General features: G+C 31.2%; 1 protein-coding gene across 3 annotated transcripts in view; it reads right to left on the bottom strand.

Moving 5' to 3' along the window:
• The window catches only part of LOC142333030 (MFS-type transporter SLC18B1-like), a 121,293-nt gene that overhangs the window by 50,149 nt on the left and 49,043 nt on the right, over positions 1 to 22,101 (bottom strand). The window contains exon 2 of one of the 3 annotated variants that reach the window (XM_075379806.1): positions 3,852 to 4,105. The exons of the other annotated variants lie outside the window; for them this stretch is intronic. Coding sequence (XP_075235921.1) covers positions 3,852 to 3,917 — 66 coding nt within the window. The 5' untranslated portion in view covers positions 3,918 to 4,105. The remainder of the gene's footprint in view (positions 1 to 3,851; positions 4,106 to 22,101) is intronic. 3 annotated transcript variants of the gene reach the window in all.

Here is a 22,101-nt window from a genome sequence, read left to right on the forward strand (position 1 = left end):
AGTTTCATACGAAAGCTACCTATTTTAATGGGTACCATGATTTGACTTCTAGAAAATGTCCACATATCTTCGCGTTTCACATCCCGCAGACCCCAAAAACACCATCAGTTCAAAAGTTTATTTATACATTTATATATATATATATATATATATTTCACTTTCTTGTGGTCATGATAACTGCTGTGATTTTGGACTAATCACGTTCAAATTGATACATAAAATATAACGACAAAAAATCTCGATCGAGTTCATTAATAGGCAAAATCTCGAACCATGGGAGTGGAAATTGGGGGCTTTCTAAAAAAAAACAAAATATTGCTATAACTTTGATCCGAAGTAAAATATCAATTTCATTTAAAATTCCTACTACTCTTTGTACAAGGGCCTAAAATCTATTTACGTAAAGTTTTTTGATATCACCAATCATTGGCCCAGGGAGTGGAAAAAGTAGGGTTTCGAAGACATAAAAATCATAACTCCCTCATTAGATACAGTATCAAATCTGTTTAAAGTGGTCGTTAGTCTTCTAAACATTTCCTAAAACTTTTGTCTGAAACAATTTTTGATATGACCAATCTTTATGGCAAGGGATGAACAAAATATTGCTGGAACTGTAAGAAAATGTGGCTTGTCGTAAGGTAAACATGTGAAACTTTTTTCATATGCAATCATTGTCGTATTGAATAAATTTGAAGTTTTTCTTAACTTTAAGGTGGAAATCTTTTTTATCACCTACTTAGGACCAGTGAAATCTACCTCTGCCTTCCAGCATGCCAAAAGGTTTTTTTTTATTATTATTATTAATAATAAATATAATAATTTGTATTGTATTCAGCATAGATATTACTACTTGGTACATTTGTTTTTGAACAATTTGTATATCAACATTTGTTTATTTAAAGTATATGTGATTATTGTTAAACATTTTTTTGTCTATTAGTCCTTTTTTTTATTTTATTGTTTATCTTATTCTGTTTTTAGTATTTATTTTACAATTTTTAAGTCTGCAAACAAGAAGTCTCCAAATATGAGAATATTATATAATTATTCTGAAGATATAAATATTATTAGAAGTGTAACATAAATAATATTACCATTGTTAGTATTGCTAATTGTTTATTATGTTAAGTATTTAAATACTTTAGTTAAAAAAAAAACCAGGTAGATTTTACTTCAGCTGTAATCACAAGCTATTAGTTCATAGTTTTTCTTCATATTTTATAAAGTTAAGTTTGATTGTTCTATAGAATGGTGTTGATCATAATACTGTGCATCAAATCTACATGAAATGTTAATTTGCTTATGCAGTTAAAACAATTTCTAAAGACAGGTACCATTAATAACAATGCCACCTCCTGCATTTCCACTAATGAAGAATCTATATAATCATATTAAAAAGATTTTCTTGGAGCACAGTTCAAATATTTTGAAAATGAGTCGTTTATGATGATATAATAATTCATAATGATCAATAATATAAATTAAACAAAATTATTAATGTCAGAATGAAATAAATTACAATTTAATGTAGATTCTTTATTATAAAGTAATTTTCAACTGTTTTTTGACATAGTCATTGAAAATTAGTGAATCAATTTCACTAATTTGAGCAACTGCAACAACAAATAGACATCAATAATTAAGGCTAGTTTTATTAGAATTTAATAAATTTAAGCTAATGACACAAATGATCATGGTAAGATGGTGATGTCATAAACTACAAATTTATTTAAAAATATTTTAATTTATGTAAAAGTAAAAAAATTAACCAAAAGGAAGCAAAGTTAGGTAAGAAGTAAAAATTTATTGATTGTCTTGTACAACAAAAATGAAATTAAAAAAAAGAATTGTTTATGAACAAATACTATATGATACAAGTCGTATGCTATAAAAAATTGAAGTGATACAGAGGAAGAAAGATTACAAAATTGGAAACTTAAAAAAGAATTATTATCTTAATTTAGATAATAATAGGGTTAACATATTAATTTCATCTGACAGTAAAAATTAAATCACATGCCAAATTTTAAAAAAAATTCTAATTAAAAATTATAATTTAAACTATTAATTAAATGGTAACAGTTGATAAGAAATTGGATGAATTACCATCAGACAGACACACTCGTGGAGCCAGAAATATTCTTGATAATGCTATCAAGTAGATACTTTTTTAAATGTAATTTATTTTGGTAGAATGTATTTATATTTGTCTGTACATGAATAAGTGTACGATCTCTTTTTATTTCAAGATACATTTATCAGGTCAGGTCAGGTTTTTTTCATTATATAACTCTTATTACAATTTGACATTTGGCATTGTTTGGTTTCATTTAGATTAAAATCTGAATATCAAATGAAATATCATCCTAGAAACTGAAGGTGTAAAATATCAATGACTAAATATTTAATCTGCCATATAATTAATTATAAAAATAAAAAATAACAGTTATTATAATCATGTCATAATACTAATAATAATAATAATGAATATTTAAAAAAAAGGATTATTATAACAGCCAATTACAATAAAATTGGCCTTTATAATCTTTCTTTTTCTGTTTTAATCTACAGAACCACGGTAAGGTATTACTTCAGAGGATGAATAAGGATGATATGTATGAATGTAAATGAAGTCTTACACAATCTCAGGTCGACCATTCCTAAGATGAGTGGTTAATTGAAACCCTACCACAAAAGAACACTGGTATCCACAATCTAATATTCAAATCCGTATAAAAGTAACTGCCTTTACTGGGATTTGAACCTTCAAACTCTTGACTTCAAAATCAGCTGTTTGTGATGACAGGTTCACCACTAGAACAACCTAGTCGGTTTGGCCTTTATAATAAGGCCTCTAAAACTACAAAGATCAAGGTATGTTAAACAGAAGAAAGAAGAGCTGAAAAAGTTAAACATTACGGAAAAAACTATCTAGATTGAAAACAATACAGAAAGAGAATTTTTGAATTGAAGGTTCTTGTAAGTAAAAAGAAAAAACTCAACATAGAAAACGAAATAAAGAAAGAACAGCTAAATAGTTCAAAAGAATGAAGAATTTCTGGAAGAAAAAACCACATGAAATGATATTTGTATGATTCTTGAAGACCTATCCGTGAAGAAAAAAGATGCCAATTCAACATTTTTAAATAATTTATAAATGCTTGTTTTAAAAAGAAAAAAAATTGTGAATAAAATATGAAATTACTATTTAAAAAATACCTAATTTTTAAATTTTCTTAAAAACAAGCTTAACTATGCGTAATTAATTGAATCTATTATAGTAGGCGTCCTGGGTATGAAAATAACATATATTTATTAATAACCCACAACACCTGGAACATCTCATGGAATAATATTCTAGAAATCGATGGGTGCAAAGAAAAGTAATGTACTTGCAGTTTTAACATGTTTAATGGATCAGTTTCTATAGATTACCAAAGTTAAGAATACTGGATGGATTTCTCTATACAATTTTCACATTTTTTAGTTGTTAATGACCAGAAGGACAAAATTAAAATAAATCAATTAATAAATGTATTAGTAAAAGGAACTACGAAGAAACAAATTTTTAATTTTCATAAATTTTCCCGAAAAATCCAATCTTCTTTTAATGGTTAATGGTTAATGGTTAATGGTTAATGCTACCTCAGTTGTTATATACAACTTATGCTAATGTATCAAGACTTATATACCAAAAAGCAAAGCATGAAACCATATTTGTACATGGGAAAATGATTAATAGAAAATTTTAATTATTGATGATTATAAATGAACTGAAGCATTTAAGCAATGCAAAGCAAACATTTTTAAATTTTGGCAAAAAAAAAATTAATAAATAACATTTATAATACCTTATATATTCCAGTACGTCTGGAAACATCAGCGGGTTTCCAAGTTGAAACAGTCCCACTTGTCATATTGATTATTTTTAAAATTATTATTAATATATAATTTTATTACCAATCAATGTCATCTATTTTCATGTCGATTACAATACCATTTTTTTGTTGAATGTAATGTTTTAATAATAAAACCTCGATAATTATTACAGTGAAAAAATGTATATTTATTTTTCCAAAATCGATTCAGATAAAAATTAATCAGTCTGTAAAAAAATAATTAAAAAAAATTAATAAAATAGTATTTAATTATATATAATTAAACACACAGCAACAGTAATAATTGAAGAACATAAGAAAGAAGCTGTAATAAGAAAGGGAGTCCAACAAGGATGTTCCCAATCCCTGTTATGTTTTAGTCTTTACATAGAACTAGCAATTAATGATGTTAAAGAACAATTTAGACCTGGAGTAACAGTACAAGGTGAAAAGATAAAAATGCTACGATTTGCTGATGATATAGTAATTCTAGCTGAGAGTAAAAAATATTTAGAAGGAACAATGAACGGCATGGATGAAGTCCTACGCAAGAACTATGGCATGAAAATAAACAAGAATAAAATGAAAGTAATGAAATGTAAAGAAATAACAAAGACGGACCAGTGAATGTAAAAATTTGAAAAGAAAAGATAATGAAGGTAGAAGAATTTTGTTATTTGGGAAGTAGAATTACTGAAGATGGACGAAGTAGGAGTGATATAAAAGAATAGCACAGGCAAAACGAGCCTTCAGTCAGAAATATAATTTGTTTACATGAAAAAGTAATTTAAACATCAGGAAAAGATTTTTGAAAGTATACGTTTGGAGCGTAGCTTTATATGGAAGTGAAACTTGGACGATCGGAGTAGCTGAGAAAAAAGATTAGAAGCTTTTGAAATGCAGTGATATAGAAGAATGTTAAAAATCAGATGGGTGGATAAAGTGACAAATGAAGAGGTGTTGCAGCAAATCGATGAAGAAAGAAGCATTTGGAAAAATGTAGTTAAAAGAAGAAACAGACTTAAAGGAAACATATTGATGCATCCTGTAATAGTCACTTTAATATTGGAGGGATAGGTAGAAGGAATTATTGTGCAGGCAGGCAACGTTTGGAATGTGTAAAACAAATTATTAGGGATGTAGGATGTAGGAGGTATACTGAAATGAAAGGACTAGCACTAGATAGGAAATCTTGGAGAGCTGCATCAAACCAGTCAAATGACTGAAGACAAAAAAAAATAAAAATAATTAAACACATATATCAGGCAGTAATGGTCGGCCTGCATCTGTACGTGACTACACCTCATTTACATGTCATATATATCACACTGGGGCCATGAGGGGGTTGCTTATTGTTCAATAATTGAATAGATTGCAACATACACATTAGGAATAATTATAAAATAATATATTTAACTACTTAAAATATTGTGTTTGTTTTTATTAAACACTTTCATTTACAGTTAACATATTCTAAGATAATATAAATTACAGTAACTGTAGAGATATTTTAAAAATTTATTCAAATTTTTTACCACAAACAGGAAGATTTCAAAAAATACAACTATATTTTTATAATTTATATAAATTGGAATGTCTGTGAGTTTGTTTACTTTTATAAAGATGTTCAGTTAAAACTGAAGAACGACAGGGCTCATCTCAATGAATCTTTAATAATGGTATTTTGAATATTTAGACGTAACTCCATTATTAGATGAATAGTTTGTGGCTTAAACCAGAGAAATATAATTTTTAGAATTACAATTCATATAATAATATTATTAATCCCCAACTAATTAATGTGGTATAAGAATTAGATATCTGATGCCTAGAGTGAAATTAATAAAATTTATTGAATATTTTTATAGATCTTTATTTATTAAATTGGGTATACTGTTTTCAAGATAAGTGATTTAATCGAATTTTTTTTAATAGAATCAATTGTGTATAAACTGAAATATTGAAGAAAAGGTTTTTAGATTTGCAATCATTCTATTATCTTTCTTTATATTTATGATGTGGAGGTAGCATATATTTTCCATTACAATACATGTAACAAAAATTATGTCTGCATACACATTTGAAAACTGAAAATGCATTTTTAGAAATCAATACTCAAGTGTTATAATTTTTTTTCAATTTTAAAAACATACAAAACTTTTCAAATACAATACACAAATTTCATTTGTTAATCAGCCGTTAATGTTGCCAACTTAACGAAACAATAAATCTCAATTATTATTCAAAACTATTTCTAAATGAATTTTCATTTAATATTTTTAATATTACACAATGAAATTTAAATAATACTGTGAAACTATTGTCATATTTAATATTTATTTTTATTATTTAATTTTGTTTTTAGATAGAATCCATTACTACAAGAGACAAATATTAAAAATTAAAAAACACGACTGCAAAAAAAACAAAACATTGCTGACAACCATTTCTCGTTAATATTAAAGAGCGCGCAGATGACAATTTTGTATATAGTATAACTTTTCTTTTTTATTTATAAAATTTATTAAATATATACATATTTATATAGCACAGACACTCCCGGTAACGTAAGTATTCCAACGCGGGGTCATACATCTAAATCCGGTTCAGTCGTTGAGCTGCTGCGTTGAACAAATATGTATGAGTACATTCACTTTACATAAATTAAACTCATTTTTGAGCAGCAGTCGTATAATAACTGAGATCTGTTAAATCGAGAATATACCTGATGCATGCAAAATTTAGCCTTCAAGCTACTAACAAATACTCCGTTTTTTATTTTGAAAATCGGAAAATTATTTGCAGAGATATTATAAGAGCATTTCATTTCACCTCCCTAAATAGCGTCCTAGCGGTACACCGTTTGTTACCACTTGATAGTGATGATTGATCTAGCCTCGCTCGAGTTGTTCGCATCACCTGAGCACTATAGCCTCACACGCAGTCCCCACTGGAAGCCAATAATTATTAAACAGAATTTTTTTAAATTAAATATTATTTTATTTAACGTAAATTTAATTCTATTATTTCTGTAATATTATTCATTCGATTGATTCAAATCTTTCAGTTCAAATTCAGCTTCCCCGGTGATAGAGGCTTATAGTTCACAGTTCATTAATTCAATCACTAAAGTTTGTGCATCAACCGGCAAATCTCCACTATTACATACATATTCATGTATATTTATATAGTGTTTATATATATATATATATATATATATATATATATTAATAGAGTGTATCTTAACTAGAATTATATACAGAAGAATTGAGAGGAGAGTGGAAGAAGTGTTAGGAGAAGACCAATTTGGTTTCAGGAAAGGTATAGGGACAAGAGAAGCAATTTTAGGCCTCAGATTAATAGTAGAAGGAAGATTAAAGAAAAACAAACCAACATACTTGGCGTTTATAGACCTAGAAAAGGCATTCGATAACGTAGACTGGAATAAAATGTTCAGCATTTTAAAAAAATTAGGATTCAAGTATAGAGATAGAGGAACAATTGCTAACATTTGCAGGAATCAAACAGCAACAGTAATAATTGAAGAACATAAGAAAGAAGCCGTAATAAGGAAGGGAGTCCGACAAGGATGTTCCCTATCCCCGTTACTTTTTAATCTTTACATGGAACTGCTAGCAGTTAATGATGTTAAAGAACAATTTAGATTCGGTGAAAAGTTAAAGATGCTACGATTTTCTAATGATATAGTTTCTAGCTGAGAGTATAAGGGATTTAGAAGAAACAATGAATGACATGGATGAAGTCCTACGCAAGAACTATCGCATGAAAATAAACAAGACAAAACAAAAGTAATGAAATGTAATAGAAATAACAAAGATGGATCACTGAACGTGAAAATAGGAGGAGAAAAGATTATGGAGGTAGAAGAATTTTGTTATTTGGGAAGTAGAATTACTAAAGATGTACGAAGCAGGAGAGATATAAAATGCCGAATAGCACAAGCGAAACGAGCCTTCAGTCAAAAATATAATTTTTTACATCAAAAATTAATTTAAACGTCAGGAAAAGATTTTTGAAAGTATATGTGTGGAGTGTCGCTTTATATGGAAGTGAAACTTGGACGATCGGAGTATCTGAGAAGAAAAGATTAGAAGCTTTTGAAATGCGGTGCTATAGGAGAATGTTAAAAATCAGATGGGTGGATAAAGTGACAAATGAAGAGGTGTTGCGGCAAATCTATGAAGAAAGAAGCATTTGGAAAAATATAGATAAACGAAGAGACAGACTTATAGGCCACATATTAAGGCATCCTGGAATAGTCGCTTTAATATTGGAAGGACAGGTAGAAGGAAAAAATTGTGTAGGCAGGCCACGTTTGGAATATGTAAAACAAATTTTTAGGGATTAAGAATGTAGTGGGTATACCGAAATGAAACGACTAGCACTAGATAGGGAATCTTAGAGAGCTGCATCAAACCAGTCAAATGACTGAAGACAAAAAAAATATATACATAGTGTTTCTAAAATGGTGGGCTGGCTATACTTTTTCGGATTCTACTAGTAAAACTAAACAAAAAATTAGGAAAAATGGCAATTTCTCCTTCGTTCTCTCACTATCCGCCATTTTTTAATTTTTACATAATAATTTATATCTCCAGTTCGGATATACGAATTACATTTTTTAAAAATCAGGACTTAAATACCTTCGCAAATTACAGAATGGCGGCCATGTTTATTATTCAATCCGTTATATCTTCATAAATATTAGTTTCATCAAAATTTATGTTATTTACTAAAATATTAAGCCTTTTATTTTGAACAAAATGACATTTTATTTTTTTAAATCGGTTAACAAATAACCCAGTTATGGGAGAAAATTGATGTTGTAATTATGTGTCTCTTTTAATGTCCTCCACTTTACGTTCAATTCGATGAAAAATTGTTAATTCTAGTATTGTAAATTAGTATCAAATTAAATAATAATTTTCTCACAATAATAGATATAATAACTATAACACAAAATTACAACAAAAATTTTCTCCCATAACGACTGTTTTTCACCGATTTAAAAAAATAAAATGTCATTTTGTTCAAAATAAAAGGCTTAATATTTTAATAAATAACATAAATTTTGATAAAACTAATATTTTTGGATTGAAAAATAAACATGGCCGCCATTTTGTAATTTGCAAAGGTATTTAAATCCTAATTTTTTGCTAATTTTAAAACTTTATTACCAAGACGCTTACAAAATATTAATGTAATTCGTATATCCGAACTTGAGATATAAATTTTTATATAAAAATAACAAAATGGCGGACAGTGGTAGAACGAAGGAATAATTGCCATTTTTCCTAAGGATATTTTTTGTTTAGTTCAATAAAGTATGCACAAAAAAATAATATTACACTTAATTATATTGTTACTCCACCAGAGTAGATTTTACATTTTAATTTAGTATATTGATAACATCCGTACAGCCATATGCTATTTTATTTTAATCTTTACTTTGTTTTGTAATATTTGAATTCTTCTGACGATGGTCTAAGAACCAAAAGATCTTGAGATTTTATATTTTAATTGCTGGTAGGGTGGATTTATTAATTTTATTAGATCATATCATTCCACAGTGTTCAGCCCGGCCATGGTGAGATGCCACCGATGCAGATGTCCCGAGGGACTTCTACATCAGTAAATTCCCCCCGAGAGATAGTAATTGAGTTCTGCCTTCCGAAGAAGACAGCTGATACCTAACGCTACCACGCTGCCCTCAGTAACTAAGCTAAAAGCCTACTCGCGGAAGATCGAAGACCCCGCCCATGTCACCTTTAAGTCATAAACTACACCCTAGTGCGTAGATGCATCAAGTATGCCACGACAGCATATCAATCTGCAAAGTTCAGTCACCCGCAACGAATATCGTAAATTAAATTTAAGTGATTGGAGTACAGCCGGCACAAAACTAACTCCCAGAGGACCTCAGGTCTGGTCGTTGGGAGCTGAGTATAACCTCCAGTCTCCCACTACAGCTCCACTTTTGAGGACCGCTCAGAATAGCAACTAGGTTGATCGCAACCAACATTTACTTATTACCCCCTTAATAAGTGTGCACTCCAATTCAACAAATCACCATGCTAAAGTTAGTAAATTGTGCTCGGGGAGTAAACTCCCCAGCCACAACCTCCATTAAGACTAAATCTAATCTTACCGAGGCCGGTGCCAAAGCGCCTACCTCTGGCCAGTTAAACTGCCTGGTGCTCGGGTGCCCTAGCCACCCGAGAGACCTACGGGACAAGGCCCCGCAAACGCCAACACAGGTTCGAGAAGCACAGGCTAGTCAGCGGCGCAAGCCGCTAAGATACCTAAACTCTGCCAGGCCGACACCATCAAGAAAATGCGATAACCCAGTCCAAACTGGGACTGAAAACCTAAAGGCCGGATCCACTCATGTCCGATGCGGAATCGACTCTGCAAGCAGAGCCAGCACCACCAGAAACCCGCGGTCGAGAAATAAAACTGCCAAAGAAGCGATTTGGCTTCGCAGAACAAAACACACAGCATTCCGCATCAGAAATGAAGTGGATCATTTTAAAAAGAACAACTAAACGACCTGGCAGATCACCCAACTGACGATGGGCGGTGTTGAAAAACAACCCCGAGACCCACAAAAACAACTCTCCTAACTCTGTGTGCAAACACAAGCCTCAAAGAAGGATACTAACTATCCGAGGAATTGAAGTACAATTCTGTACCGGTAACTGCCACAGTCCTTACTGTTGACCGAATGCTTGCACTCTTTGCGCAACCTTTTACAGTTGACGCACGATGGAGCCTCAGCTTTCTGCGGACAGTCGTCGCGCTTGTGACCTTCATTGCCACAATGCGCGCAGACCGACGCATACTTACAGAATTTGGCCCTGTGACCAAAACGACAGTACTTGAAGCACCTTTGCACATCAACGTACTACTTGACCCTACAGGAAGTGAAGTCGACATACAATCTACCCTCAGACACAAACTTCTGGAAGAGACCAGCACCGAGTTCAAAAACACCGTGATACCGCTGGGCATCACGCTTTCCCGTCTTGAAGAGTAGCCTACACTCTTTCTTAAATTCGGCCTCATCCAATTCGGTGTTCTGCTCCCTCACGAGAGACAGAACCTCCTCATCGGATAGCCGTCGGTCAATGTCGTAGACAATGACCCGGGGCCTACGTTTGCGCTTCGGGTCGACCTTGACCTCGAGCTTTTTCACCTCGGGAGACTCCTGGATGACTTGGACTGTCTCCTTGTCATTTGCAACCACTACCAGACCCGCGATGAGACGGGTACGCGCCGTACAAAGCTACTACCAGAGACCAGCAAGGTCTCTTTAATTTCCCTAATCTTGAGGTTCTTTCGGTCTCTACGAAGAGCGACCTGAAAGTCCTCCTTGAGTTGTCTACTATTTTAGTAGACCCCTCAGGCTTGTTTACAAAAAGTACCTCAGGCTGCTTCGAGGCTTGACCAGCCTCACGCTTCCCCTTGACAACATTGGCGAAACGCCTCTGCTGCCTCGGAGCAGGCGTCAGGACAGAAACTACTTTACCTCCGCGGGCTTGGAGGCCAACTTCTCATAGCCATCTGCCAAAGCAGACAGCACACCCTTAACATGCCGCAATCGTGGCAACATCCTACCTCTCGCACTAGCGCTGACGCTGCAGGGGCCTTCAATAAAATTGAAGAGATAGTCTAGGCTCTGTTGAGCCGCTGCCAGCATGGCACAAGAGCTGCCAGGCTGACCCTGGGCAGCCAAGAAATCCTCCACCAAAGGATCACTCTTACTCTCCCGGGTGGGAGCCCTACACTCTACCTCAGAGAGCTCACTCTCCGAGCAAGAGGGGAACGGTGAAATCTCCGCTCTCCTCTTGCGCCCAGGCCGAACTACCAGCTGGTTTTCAATGCTGGCCAGAGAGACCCTAGCTTGACTACTACCAGGACGAGACATACTCGCTGTCTTCCTTCTACTAAACTCTGGGCGAGCCCACGAATGTGACTACTGCCCGCAGTGAGCTACGGACAGCTTTGTACCTCTTGGCCGCTTCTGGATCGATTGAGTACAATACGAACAACGTACGGCACAAAATCACGGACAACGGCCCTCGCTCTGATAAGAGCGCAAGCAGGACTAGGGAAAATTCCCTTGCTTGTTACGGGGAATTAGACCAGACGGCGTCGCCACCTTTCAGCCGCGATGAAGCAGGTACGCGTCGTACAAAGCTACTCCTTTCACTTCCCGTAGCAAGTGAAACGATGAGTCTAAAATAGAAACCGCTAACTGTAATCGCAATCCCACAAATCAGTAAGCAAGAAACTACTGGAAGGTCCACACTCGACCAGTACCCAAAAACACCAAAAAGCAGATCTAATCACAGTACTCTGGACGCACTCAAGGAGACCAGAGTAACATTAAATCATATCAGCGGAAACATGTTCAAGAAATGAATAATATTTAAGGTGTAATACTTCATTTAAAGTGGCCGCTAGTACCGTCACACCCGCGCGAATGAAATACGGTACGCGCGCGCGCTTTGGTTAATCAATGAATTAAATAAACAAAAAAATATTATATTTAAATAAAATTGTTTAAATTAAGCTGTGTGAGTAAGCCATGCATCACAAAAAAGCCGCGCGACTGTAAAGTCCTATAACTGTGTGGTCAGCGATTTTTTTTTAATTGCAGAATGAATAAAATTTTTCAACTAAATTTTAGAAAATTTAATTCTGAGAAAATCTATTCAAATATAATAAGTTTCCATTTATTTATTTTTAATAATTGATTTTGTTTCTACATTTTACCAATAATGAAAGCTTCTTCTTTCAGTTTAAAATTACAATCTATATTACATTCGTAATAAATAATATCTTCTTTCAATTATTTTTGTTTAATCAAATTATTAAATTTTTCTTCATATTCACATCACTACTACATAGATTTTCTCTGAGTTGAATTCTCAACTAATTTTGTTGCAAAATTTTATAGCAAAATTTTATATATTTCTTTACTGGTAGTACAAAATTATTGTACGTCAAACGAAAAAAAAAATGGTTTGTGACACTAGTTTTTTATTTTAAAATAATTTTTTCAAAAAGATACAATTCTGGATCAGTTTTTATTCAATTTTTAACGGTATGATCAAATTTTCCTTTCATTTAAATTACAAGAATTTTTGTATGGCTTAATTAATTTTACCCTCGCAGTGTAATCAAAGCAAAATTTTTCGCAAGCTAAAACTTGAAACGTTTCTTCGATCCTTGTTTATGTGAAATTTTGTTTTATTTTCACTTCTAGACTATGTTCTGAAAATTTTCCCGTTTTTTCACAAGATAATTTGTATAATTTAAGTTTTATCGTTAAGTTTCAAAATGTGTCATTCGTAATAGTTTTCGGACATCAAAAGGACAATATTTTCAATTCAATTTTATATATATATATATATATATATATATATATATATACACGAGGTGCGACAATAAAGTAATGAGACTGATGTGAAAAAAAAAGTTGCTTACCGTTTTAGTCATGTTTAGTGTTGTCTCCGTCAAAGTAGTTCCCCTCTGATTGCGCACACTTATTCCAGCGCTTCTGCCATTTATGGTAACATTTCTGGAAGTCATCTTCTGTAATATCCTCCAACACCCTCGTCACAGCTTTTTGGACATCTTGTGTTGCTTGAAAATGGTGTCCCTTGACCGCCATTTTAACTTTTGGAAATAGAAAAAAGTCGCACGGAGCGAATAAGGTGGCTGTGGTAGTACTGAAATTTGTTTTGAGGTTAAAAATTGCTGTACTGACGGAGCATTATGGGATGGCACATTACCGTGATGCAGAATCCAATTATCAGCAATGTTGCCACGGACACGAAGAACTCGTTTGCGAAGTCTTTCTAAAATTTTTTTGTAGAAATATTGGTTAACTGTTTGTCCAGAAGGCACCCACTCTTTATGAGCAATTCCCTTGGAATCGAAGAAGCACACAAGCATGCATTTTACTTTTGACTTTGACATGTGAGCTTTTTTTGATCTGGGTGATCCCTTTGAGCACCGTTGCGAACTTTGGCGTTTTGTCTCTGGATCGTATTGAAAAAACCAACCTTCATCACCAGTCAACAAGGCTCAACAAATCTGGATCGATTTCCGTTTGCTCTAACAGATCGGCTGCCACATTTTTCCGTGTTCTCGCTGTTGTGTGAGATTTTTGGGGACCATTTTTGCACAAATCATTCTTATACCGAGATCTTCAGTTAATATTAGACGAACCGTTTCTCGATCGATGTTGAGTTCTTCTGCAATCATTTTCATGGATAATCTTCGATCAGATCGTACGATTTCACGCACCCTGGTCAAGTTGGCATCTGTCCGTGAAGTTGATGGTCGTCCACTGCGGTCTTCATCTTCAACATTCGTTCTGCCTTCACTAAAAATTTTATGCCACCGAAAAACCTGAGCTCTTGACATCACCTCCTCTCCAAAAGCCTTCTGAAGCTTACCGTAAGTTGTCGTCGCGTTTTCACCCGATTTAACGCAAAATGAAATGGCATACGTTGCGCAATATTTTGCGGTTTCATTTCTGTGACGAGAGACACAAACACGTGTTCACTTATTATAGCACAACTCACGACCGAGCAGTTGCATCGATGTGCCGCTTGGACTAGAAGTAGCTTATAGACCAAGGTCAAAGATGGTGTGCCTACGCAAGCTGCAGGGTTGCTACATCTTGCAAAGAAAAATCAGTCTCATTACTTTATTGTCGCACCTCGTATATACACAGTATACACAAGCATTGTCTTAGTGGTTTCACCCACATTATATGATTTTTTCATTTCCCGTCAGGGTCAGGGTTCGCTTCTCTTGCCCTTCCCGTCTGCCATGGCCCCTGGACCCCTCTCCAACTGTTTCTTCAGAGCAAGAGTTTGGTTAGTATAGAACCGATTAATTATCCCGCCAGGCTGATCTAGCGGTTAACTCGGCATCGCAAATCACCTGATTTCGAATTCGATAGTTCTATGGTTCAAATCCTAGTAAACATAGTTACTTTAATACGGATTTGAATACTAGATCGTAAAAAAAAAAGACAAAACAAAGAACATCGTTTATAAACCAATAAGGAGATGGTTGTAGATCGACCTGTTTGACTTATCGTTAAGTACATTCTTTAAATATTATTATTATAGCCTTTATATCCTATTATTATGGCTGCATAATTAAACTAACCAGTAAACAACCTATTAGGGTAGTGCTGGCCTCCATAACTTCTCGTGAATTACAAATACAACATTAATCAGGACACTACAATTAAATAATTTTATTTACAGCTACTGATAAGGTAATTTCTATGTGCAAGTCATGTCATGCATTAGATATTCATACAATAAAAACAACAATTAATAAATTTAACCGTAAGGAAAATTCAATTACAAACAAGTTTATTTACATTTTATTATATAAAAAACCTTGAAGTAATCATATTTAAATAGGAATACAATTGGTGTCTTGTTCTAATCTTTTATTGATGATTTTTTACATGAATATTGAATTATCAAAGATATTAGATGAATTTACTGGTGTAATTAGCTGTTTTAATTAGATACAATTTGAAAGTCCAAATATATTTTTTTTTAATTCATAATTTGGATTCCATTTACGGAAAGTTATCAAATTTTTTATATCTCTGATATCAACCAGATGGTGAGTTGGTTTATTTTCTGTATGTACTCACATTTTTTTATCGCCGGTTCAGCACAAACTTAAAAAAATTGAAATAATGAACTATGAACTGTAAGCCTCTTTCACTGTGTTAGCTGGGTTTGAAAGTTCAAACCCATCTAACACAGTTAGTGATTTGAATCGTTAAGTAATGATTCAAATCATTCAAATTCGAAATAAAGGAAGTATTTTGATCGCGAAAAACTTCGGTTTTCAGATTTCAAATATCCATTTTAACCATGCCTGAATCCATTTTCACTAGTTTCGGCGTGACGTCAATACGTACGTGTATATATTGCGTGTACGTAATCGCATAACTCAAAAGTGATTAGCCGTAGTTTGTTGAAATTTTGATTTAGGACTGTTGTAATATATAGTTGTGCAACTCCCATTTTGATTGCAATCGACTGAACCAAAAGTGTTCAGAAAAGTCCAAAATCCCCAAAAAATTGGATTTTGGAATTTTTTTTTTAACTTCAGTAATAAGCCCTGATTGAGGGCTTTTCAACGATATATCATCAGTAGTACTTATTTTCCTTGTTTCCAGAGTTATAGAGAAATAAAATTTAAATTAATGAAATATTTGTATCTTACAAGGGAAGGCACATCGGTTCGAATTAGACTTCATCTCCTTTTTCTTAATTTTTTTTTAAATTTAAATATATTGATTTATTAATAATTATTAACCCGTAATTTAATAAAATTTATAATGAATAATAATTATTCAATAACTAGCAGACCCGGCAATGCTTCGCTATTGTTATATATATATATATATATTAAATGAATACAATTAAAAGTTTAATAAAACATTAAAAAGATTAACATTACGGAACTTCATAAAATTTAATCTTTCACTTTATCTCTTTTTTCCCTATTTCCCTTCTTCCCTTTCAACTCTTTTCTCTTTTTACCTTTTCCCTTCTTCTCTTTTTCCCTATTTCCCTGTTCTTTTTTCTTTTCCCCATTTCCCCTCTTTCCTTTTAAATCGGACCAGTAGCGTAAATCGGTCTAGTAATTTTTTAGTCTATAGCGGACACACATACGAACATTGCCTTTTATATCTATAGAAGAAGAAAAAAGTCTGTATATTTCTTTCTTTGTTTCGTAAATATCTCGACACCGGCGCCATCTGGCGGATATAGTTTTTGCAAAAATTTCTCTTTTCGCATAACTAATATGTATTCTGAATATGAGCCAAATCAGACCATAAATACAATTTTTCAAAATTTCTCGACCACAGCGCCACCTAGCGGGTCCAAACTAATTCAGAAACCTTCGCGGGCGTGCGCACAACAACTTACCGAAGTTTCATCGCAATCGGATGAACGGTTTAGGAAGGCATAAGAGACATACAGATAGACAAACATATATGAAAAAAAAATCAGAGGTTATTAGTGAAATAAAATTGTATTTACTTTTAAAAATGTGTACTTTTAAAAAATATGAGTATGTATTTCAATTCCCTGTGTTGAGTTAAAAAAACAAAAATTCTTTGTAAAAATCAGATGTTAAATAAATATATGAAAAAAAGAGTCTACATGACCTTCATTCTCTGATTTTATGCAAATAATTAAAAGTAGCTACGAATTGTTGAACTTCAAATTTTTAAATAAACTGGGTGTTTCAAGGCTGTTTGTTGAATTTTGACTAGAAATATAAGTAACAGTTAAATTAGAAACATGCTGATGTTTCAAGGATATTTTTTAGTCACTGTTCCATCTCAACAAAATAACTTTTTTTTACACTTATATTTAAAGAAGCATGCTTTTTTAAATAATATATATACATATATATGTATAGCTTTTTATCTAACATCTTCTAAACCTTGTAAAAATTGAATGATGTAATGCAAACATTTTTGTCATAATGCAGTAGGCAGTAAATAATTAATAATTTTCTTAAGTAATGAGGATAGTAAATGTTGTTCATAGATGTTTTTAAATAAATCTTTTTTAATTTTTTATTGTTTTAATACTTTGATTTATAGTCACATCAACAATTTGTCATTAGTGTCTTATCAGTGTAATGTAACTGTATCAGTAAATGTGTAGTCTTGAACAAACTCAGACCAACCATTCCTGAGATGTGTAATTAATTGAAAACCAACCGCTAAAGAACACCAAATAAATCTTGAAATTTAACATAATGATAAAACACAAAGATAAAATAAATATGAAATTAAATAATAAATTTTGTAATTTCTTGGACAACTTTGTTCAAATTCTCTTATCTTTCCTGCATTGTAATCCATGTATTTTTTGCACTTTCCTACAAAACACATATTTTTTTGTTATTTCATCGACTTTTGTGTCGAGATCTTGTTTGATCTTCTTTCTAGATATTTTTTGATTTCTTGGACCCAGCTTGTTGCTAACTTCTTTTCCCAAAGGTACTTGAAAATCTGTTTCGTTAACTTCTCATTCATTTTATATAAGCACTCTAAGAAATCAATCTTCTTTTTCTCATTGTTTCGGAAATTTTTTCTATGTTTTTATATACTTCATCATTACTTCTTATTTTCCAGTCTTCATTGGGTTTTTAGTGGACCTGATATTTTCCTAATAGTTCTTCTAATAATTCTAATTTATAATTAAGTGACAGGCATTCACAAGCATATAAATATTCTGTTTTAATTACAATGTTATAATGTATTATTTTTGAATTTTTTTATGAGCAACTTTTTGTTATAGTTATTCGTGGTCAGACCATACACTCTTTGCATTTAAGGCGGATTTCTTTAATCCATTTTCTTGGATTGTCTCTCCTAGATATAACATTTTCTATGCGACTGATATTTGTTAACAAAAATATTGGTGCACTCTTAATGTTAGACATGAATTTAATTTTTCTATAAAAATTCTTGAACCTGTTTACTAGCTATTTCTTTTAAAAGATAATTTTGTGTTGCCATATCCGTTAGATTTTTGGAAAATATGGCAAAATCATCTGCAAATGTTAGGCAGTTTACTCGATTAGATTTATTTTTCCTCCCCAATTTTATTGATAAAATTGCGTATTCTTTTTAGTTTTTCATTCAAAATTCTTACTATTTTTTCAACACACAATTAAAGAGAAATGGTGATAAACCATCACCCTGCCTAACGTTTGTTTTTATCTCATTTTTATACATTTATATATATTTTATAAGTATTAAAAGAATTATCTAATATTTAATTAACATAATGTTTATTACAGTACATACAAAAAAAAAATTACGAGTGATGATATCTCAGATTGGATTATGACATTTATTTCTTGATTATAAACAAACTTCAAAGAAATCTAATAATAACAATTTATAAGAAAAAAATATACACTATTAAATCTATGTAATGACCGTGACATATTTAGAATAAACAAATATATTTTTATTATATATATTATATGCTTATCTTATGTTAATCAGGAAATGACATAATTTTATTGATTTTACTAGTGAGAAAATACTATTATCCTTCAAAACCCTATTTTTCAAAAGTATTCTGCTTTTGATATTGAAGGTTTTGGGTAAATAAAGAGTTATAGCAAGTATTCATCTATGTATTATTTTGACTTTCCCAGCTATAGCAATAAATGCTGTTACAGCTATAATAGAAAAGTATATAGATTGCTAAAAGAAAAATCTAAAAAATTGGTATTTTTTTAAGTTTGGTAAATAAAGGAACATTAAAAAAATTAGTTATAAATAAATTTTAAATCCAATCCTGCCAAGTCCAAAAAATCTATTTTTGTCAGATAGACATTTGTGTGTATGTACGTATGTTGGTCTGCATTTGGTCTTACAACTCTGGACTCCATTGACCAATTTTTTTCAATCTTGGTAGGTATGTACTGTCTTTGGCGGGAAAGAGTATATAAAATTTTAGCAAAAATTGGAAAAAGAGGTGGGAGTGTTTTATCCAAAATAGATTTAAAATTTTTACTGGGTACATAAATATACATATATTTTTTAATTAAAGCTTTTTTATTAAGATCACAAATTACCACATTTTTTTATTTAATATTCATCCTCTTAAAAAAAAAAACTCCCATTAACTCCTTTTTTGAAGTAATAGTTATATATTTTCTATATCAATAAGCCTTCAAACCACAATAACTTTTTTTGTCCATCCCACTTTATCTGTGGTAATAAAAAATATTTTTTTAATTTAAAAAATACAATTTTTTAATTTATTTTAAATTTAAATCCATCTCGCAAATTACCCATTGCATTTAAAATGTAAAAATCTTTAATTTTTTGTTAGCCTTTAGTCTTTAGCATTTCTTGAAAACAAAAATTAGGCAAAAGTTTTATCTCTTCATAGAAAATTACAAATTTATTTAATTAAAATTATGTTTGTAACTTTTTATTTTTTAAACAATCTTAGAAAGGTCTTTTTAAATCTATTATCATCACTTAGGGATTAATTTCTTAAATTTTTTTAATGTTAGAATTATTTCACTCCTGGAACAATGCCTCAGAAGTTCAAATACCATCAAACGGGGAAACTATTACAAACTTTAAAAATAAGAATAATCTCGGTTACATAATCCTTTGGTTAAAACCAAACCATAGGTACCAAATGGCAAAGACTCCTTTACAGCCATCGTCTTAAATATACAGAACAATTAGTGCATACTATATGAGGAGCCCACGTCTTATCCTGATCACCAATTTTATAATGAAAGAACAAACGATATGCTTTTTAATTAAAGGTGTAATGTTTTTTTCTATTTGATTTTAACGTAAACTCAGCACATACATAACAAAAGGCATCCACATCATTTACACAATTTTGAGGCATTATGACACTGCACTGTTAACAAAATTAAGACAGTAATAAGACTGAACAAAATGAATTCATTCCTAAATCCAGTGCTTAATACAAACAACACAGTTGTGTTTTCAGCTACATGTTTTGACCTGCACAGACATGATTAATCTTGTCCATGAATACTCACTCTTCAGTATTAGATATGATGTCATAATATGTGACCTATGATATGATTTAATTCTTTGTCTAGGTATTGTTTATTTATAGCTTATAAATTACGTTAACAAAGTTAAATAATAAAAAAAACAACTAACGAAATACAATATAGGTGCTTAAAATGCTAACTATATGTTGAAAAAAATCCTTCAATTAGAATTTTAAATTTTTTCAAAAATGGTAGGTGATAGAAAGATTCTGAGTTCATATTCATTTTCAGCATCAAAAATAGATTAAAATCATGTATCGCATGCTAGGAAACCAAAATTATGTTTATCAGTGTTATCATACATTCAAAAGTAATTTTGACATTTAGTTATGGGATTGTAGTGTAAAGACCATTCAACTTTTTAAATTTCATTTTGTGGTATAATTCATATATAACTAGATCTAACTTTCCAAAACGTTTCTGTCAATGTTGGCAATAAACTGTTTTTGATTTTACATATATGTTATTATCTTGATTTAAATCATTTCAGGGGTTAAAATTCAATAATTCAATTACATTTGATAAATTAAAAAAAATTAAATGTTGTAATGTGACACACATGATGAAGCATGATCAGCTAATTATTATTACCATTTAATTTTCGGTTGATGAATTACACAGAAGCTTGTTGGTGGAATATGGGATTTATATTACTATTTATTAAAATTCTGTAATATTTTATTTTTACAAAAAAATCATATTGTTAAAATCTTCATATTAGCATTTATGTCAAATTCATTCCCTTCGTTTTTTAATTAAGATTATTAATCTTTACTAACCTCAGTATAAATGTCTGACTCCTTTCAAATCCCAGTTTTTTTGCTAGTTTATTTAACTGATAAAGAAGTTTAATTAATTTAATTAAATCCCTGAGGAGTCAATGAATAAACGCATTGCTTACATCATATATATAACTTGGTTAGTTAAAATTAAAATCCATACAAAATATACTGATTATACTTTATTTAGTTAAGGTCATAGATTAAAAATAATGATAAGCATTGAATTATTATTAGAAAAATTTCGGCTAAATATAAAAGCAGATAAACCAAGAACAATATATAATTAATACTAATCAATTTCCTTGTATTAATTATAATCAAATTAAATTATATCGTTTCATAAGTAGTTAAATATTCCATCAAAGTGAAAATTAAAAAGGTTTTTTTTTAATAATACATTACTTATTAATGAAGATGTACTTTTAAATCTCTATCGACCTGTGTCAATAGACCAGTCACTGATTAAGAAAAATGAGGTAACTCTTCAATGCCTTTCATTTGGGAATTGATGATTTTTACTATGTTATTTGACTTTCCACAAGCGGGTGAGTTGTGGAGAAGACTGCACTGGAATACATAATAGAAAGAATGATTTCAGACATCAAGTGTTGAATTGATACATATTTTAACAAATTGGAAAATGAAAACAAATTAACTTTTCTTTTATTTTTACAAGATTTATAAAAATGATCATGAAGCAGACTTAGATTAAACCATTCTTATAACCATGAATATACAAATTATACTTATTCTTAATCAAAAAATGTCTTTAA

This window comes from Lycorma delicatula, chromosome 12, assembly GCF_047948215.1.
Source record: "Lycorma delicatula isolate Av1 chromosome 12, ASM4794821v1, whole genome shotgun sequence".
Classification (NCBI taxonomy): Eukaryota; Metazoa; Arthropoda; class Insecta; order Hemiptera; family Fulgoridae; genus Lycorma; species Lycorma delicatula.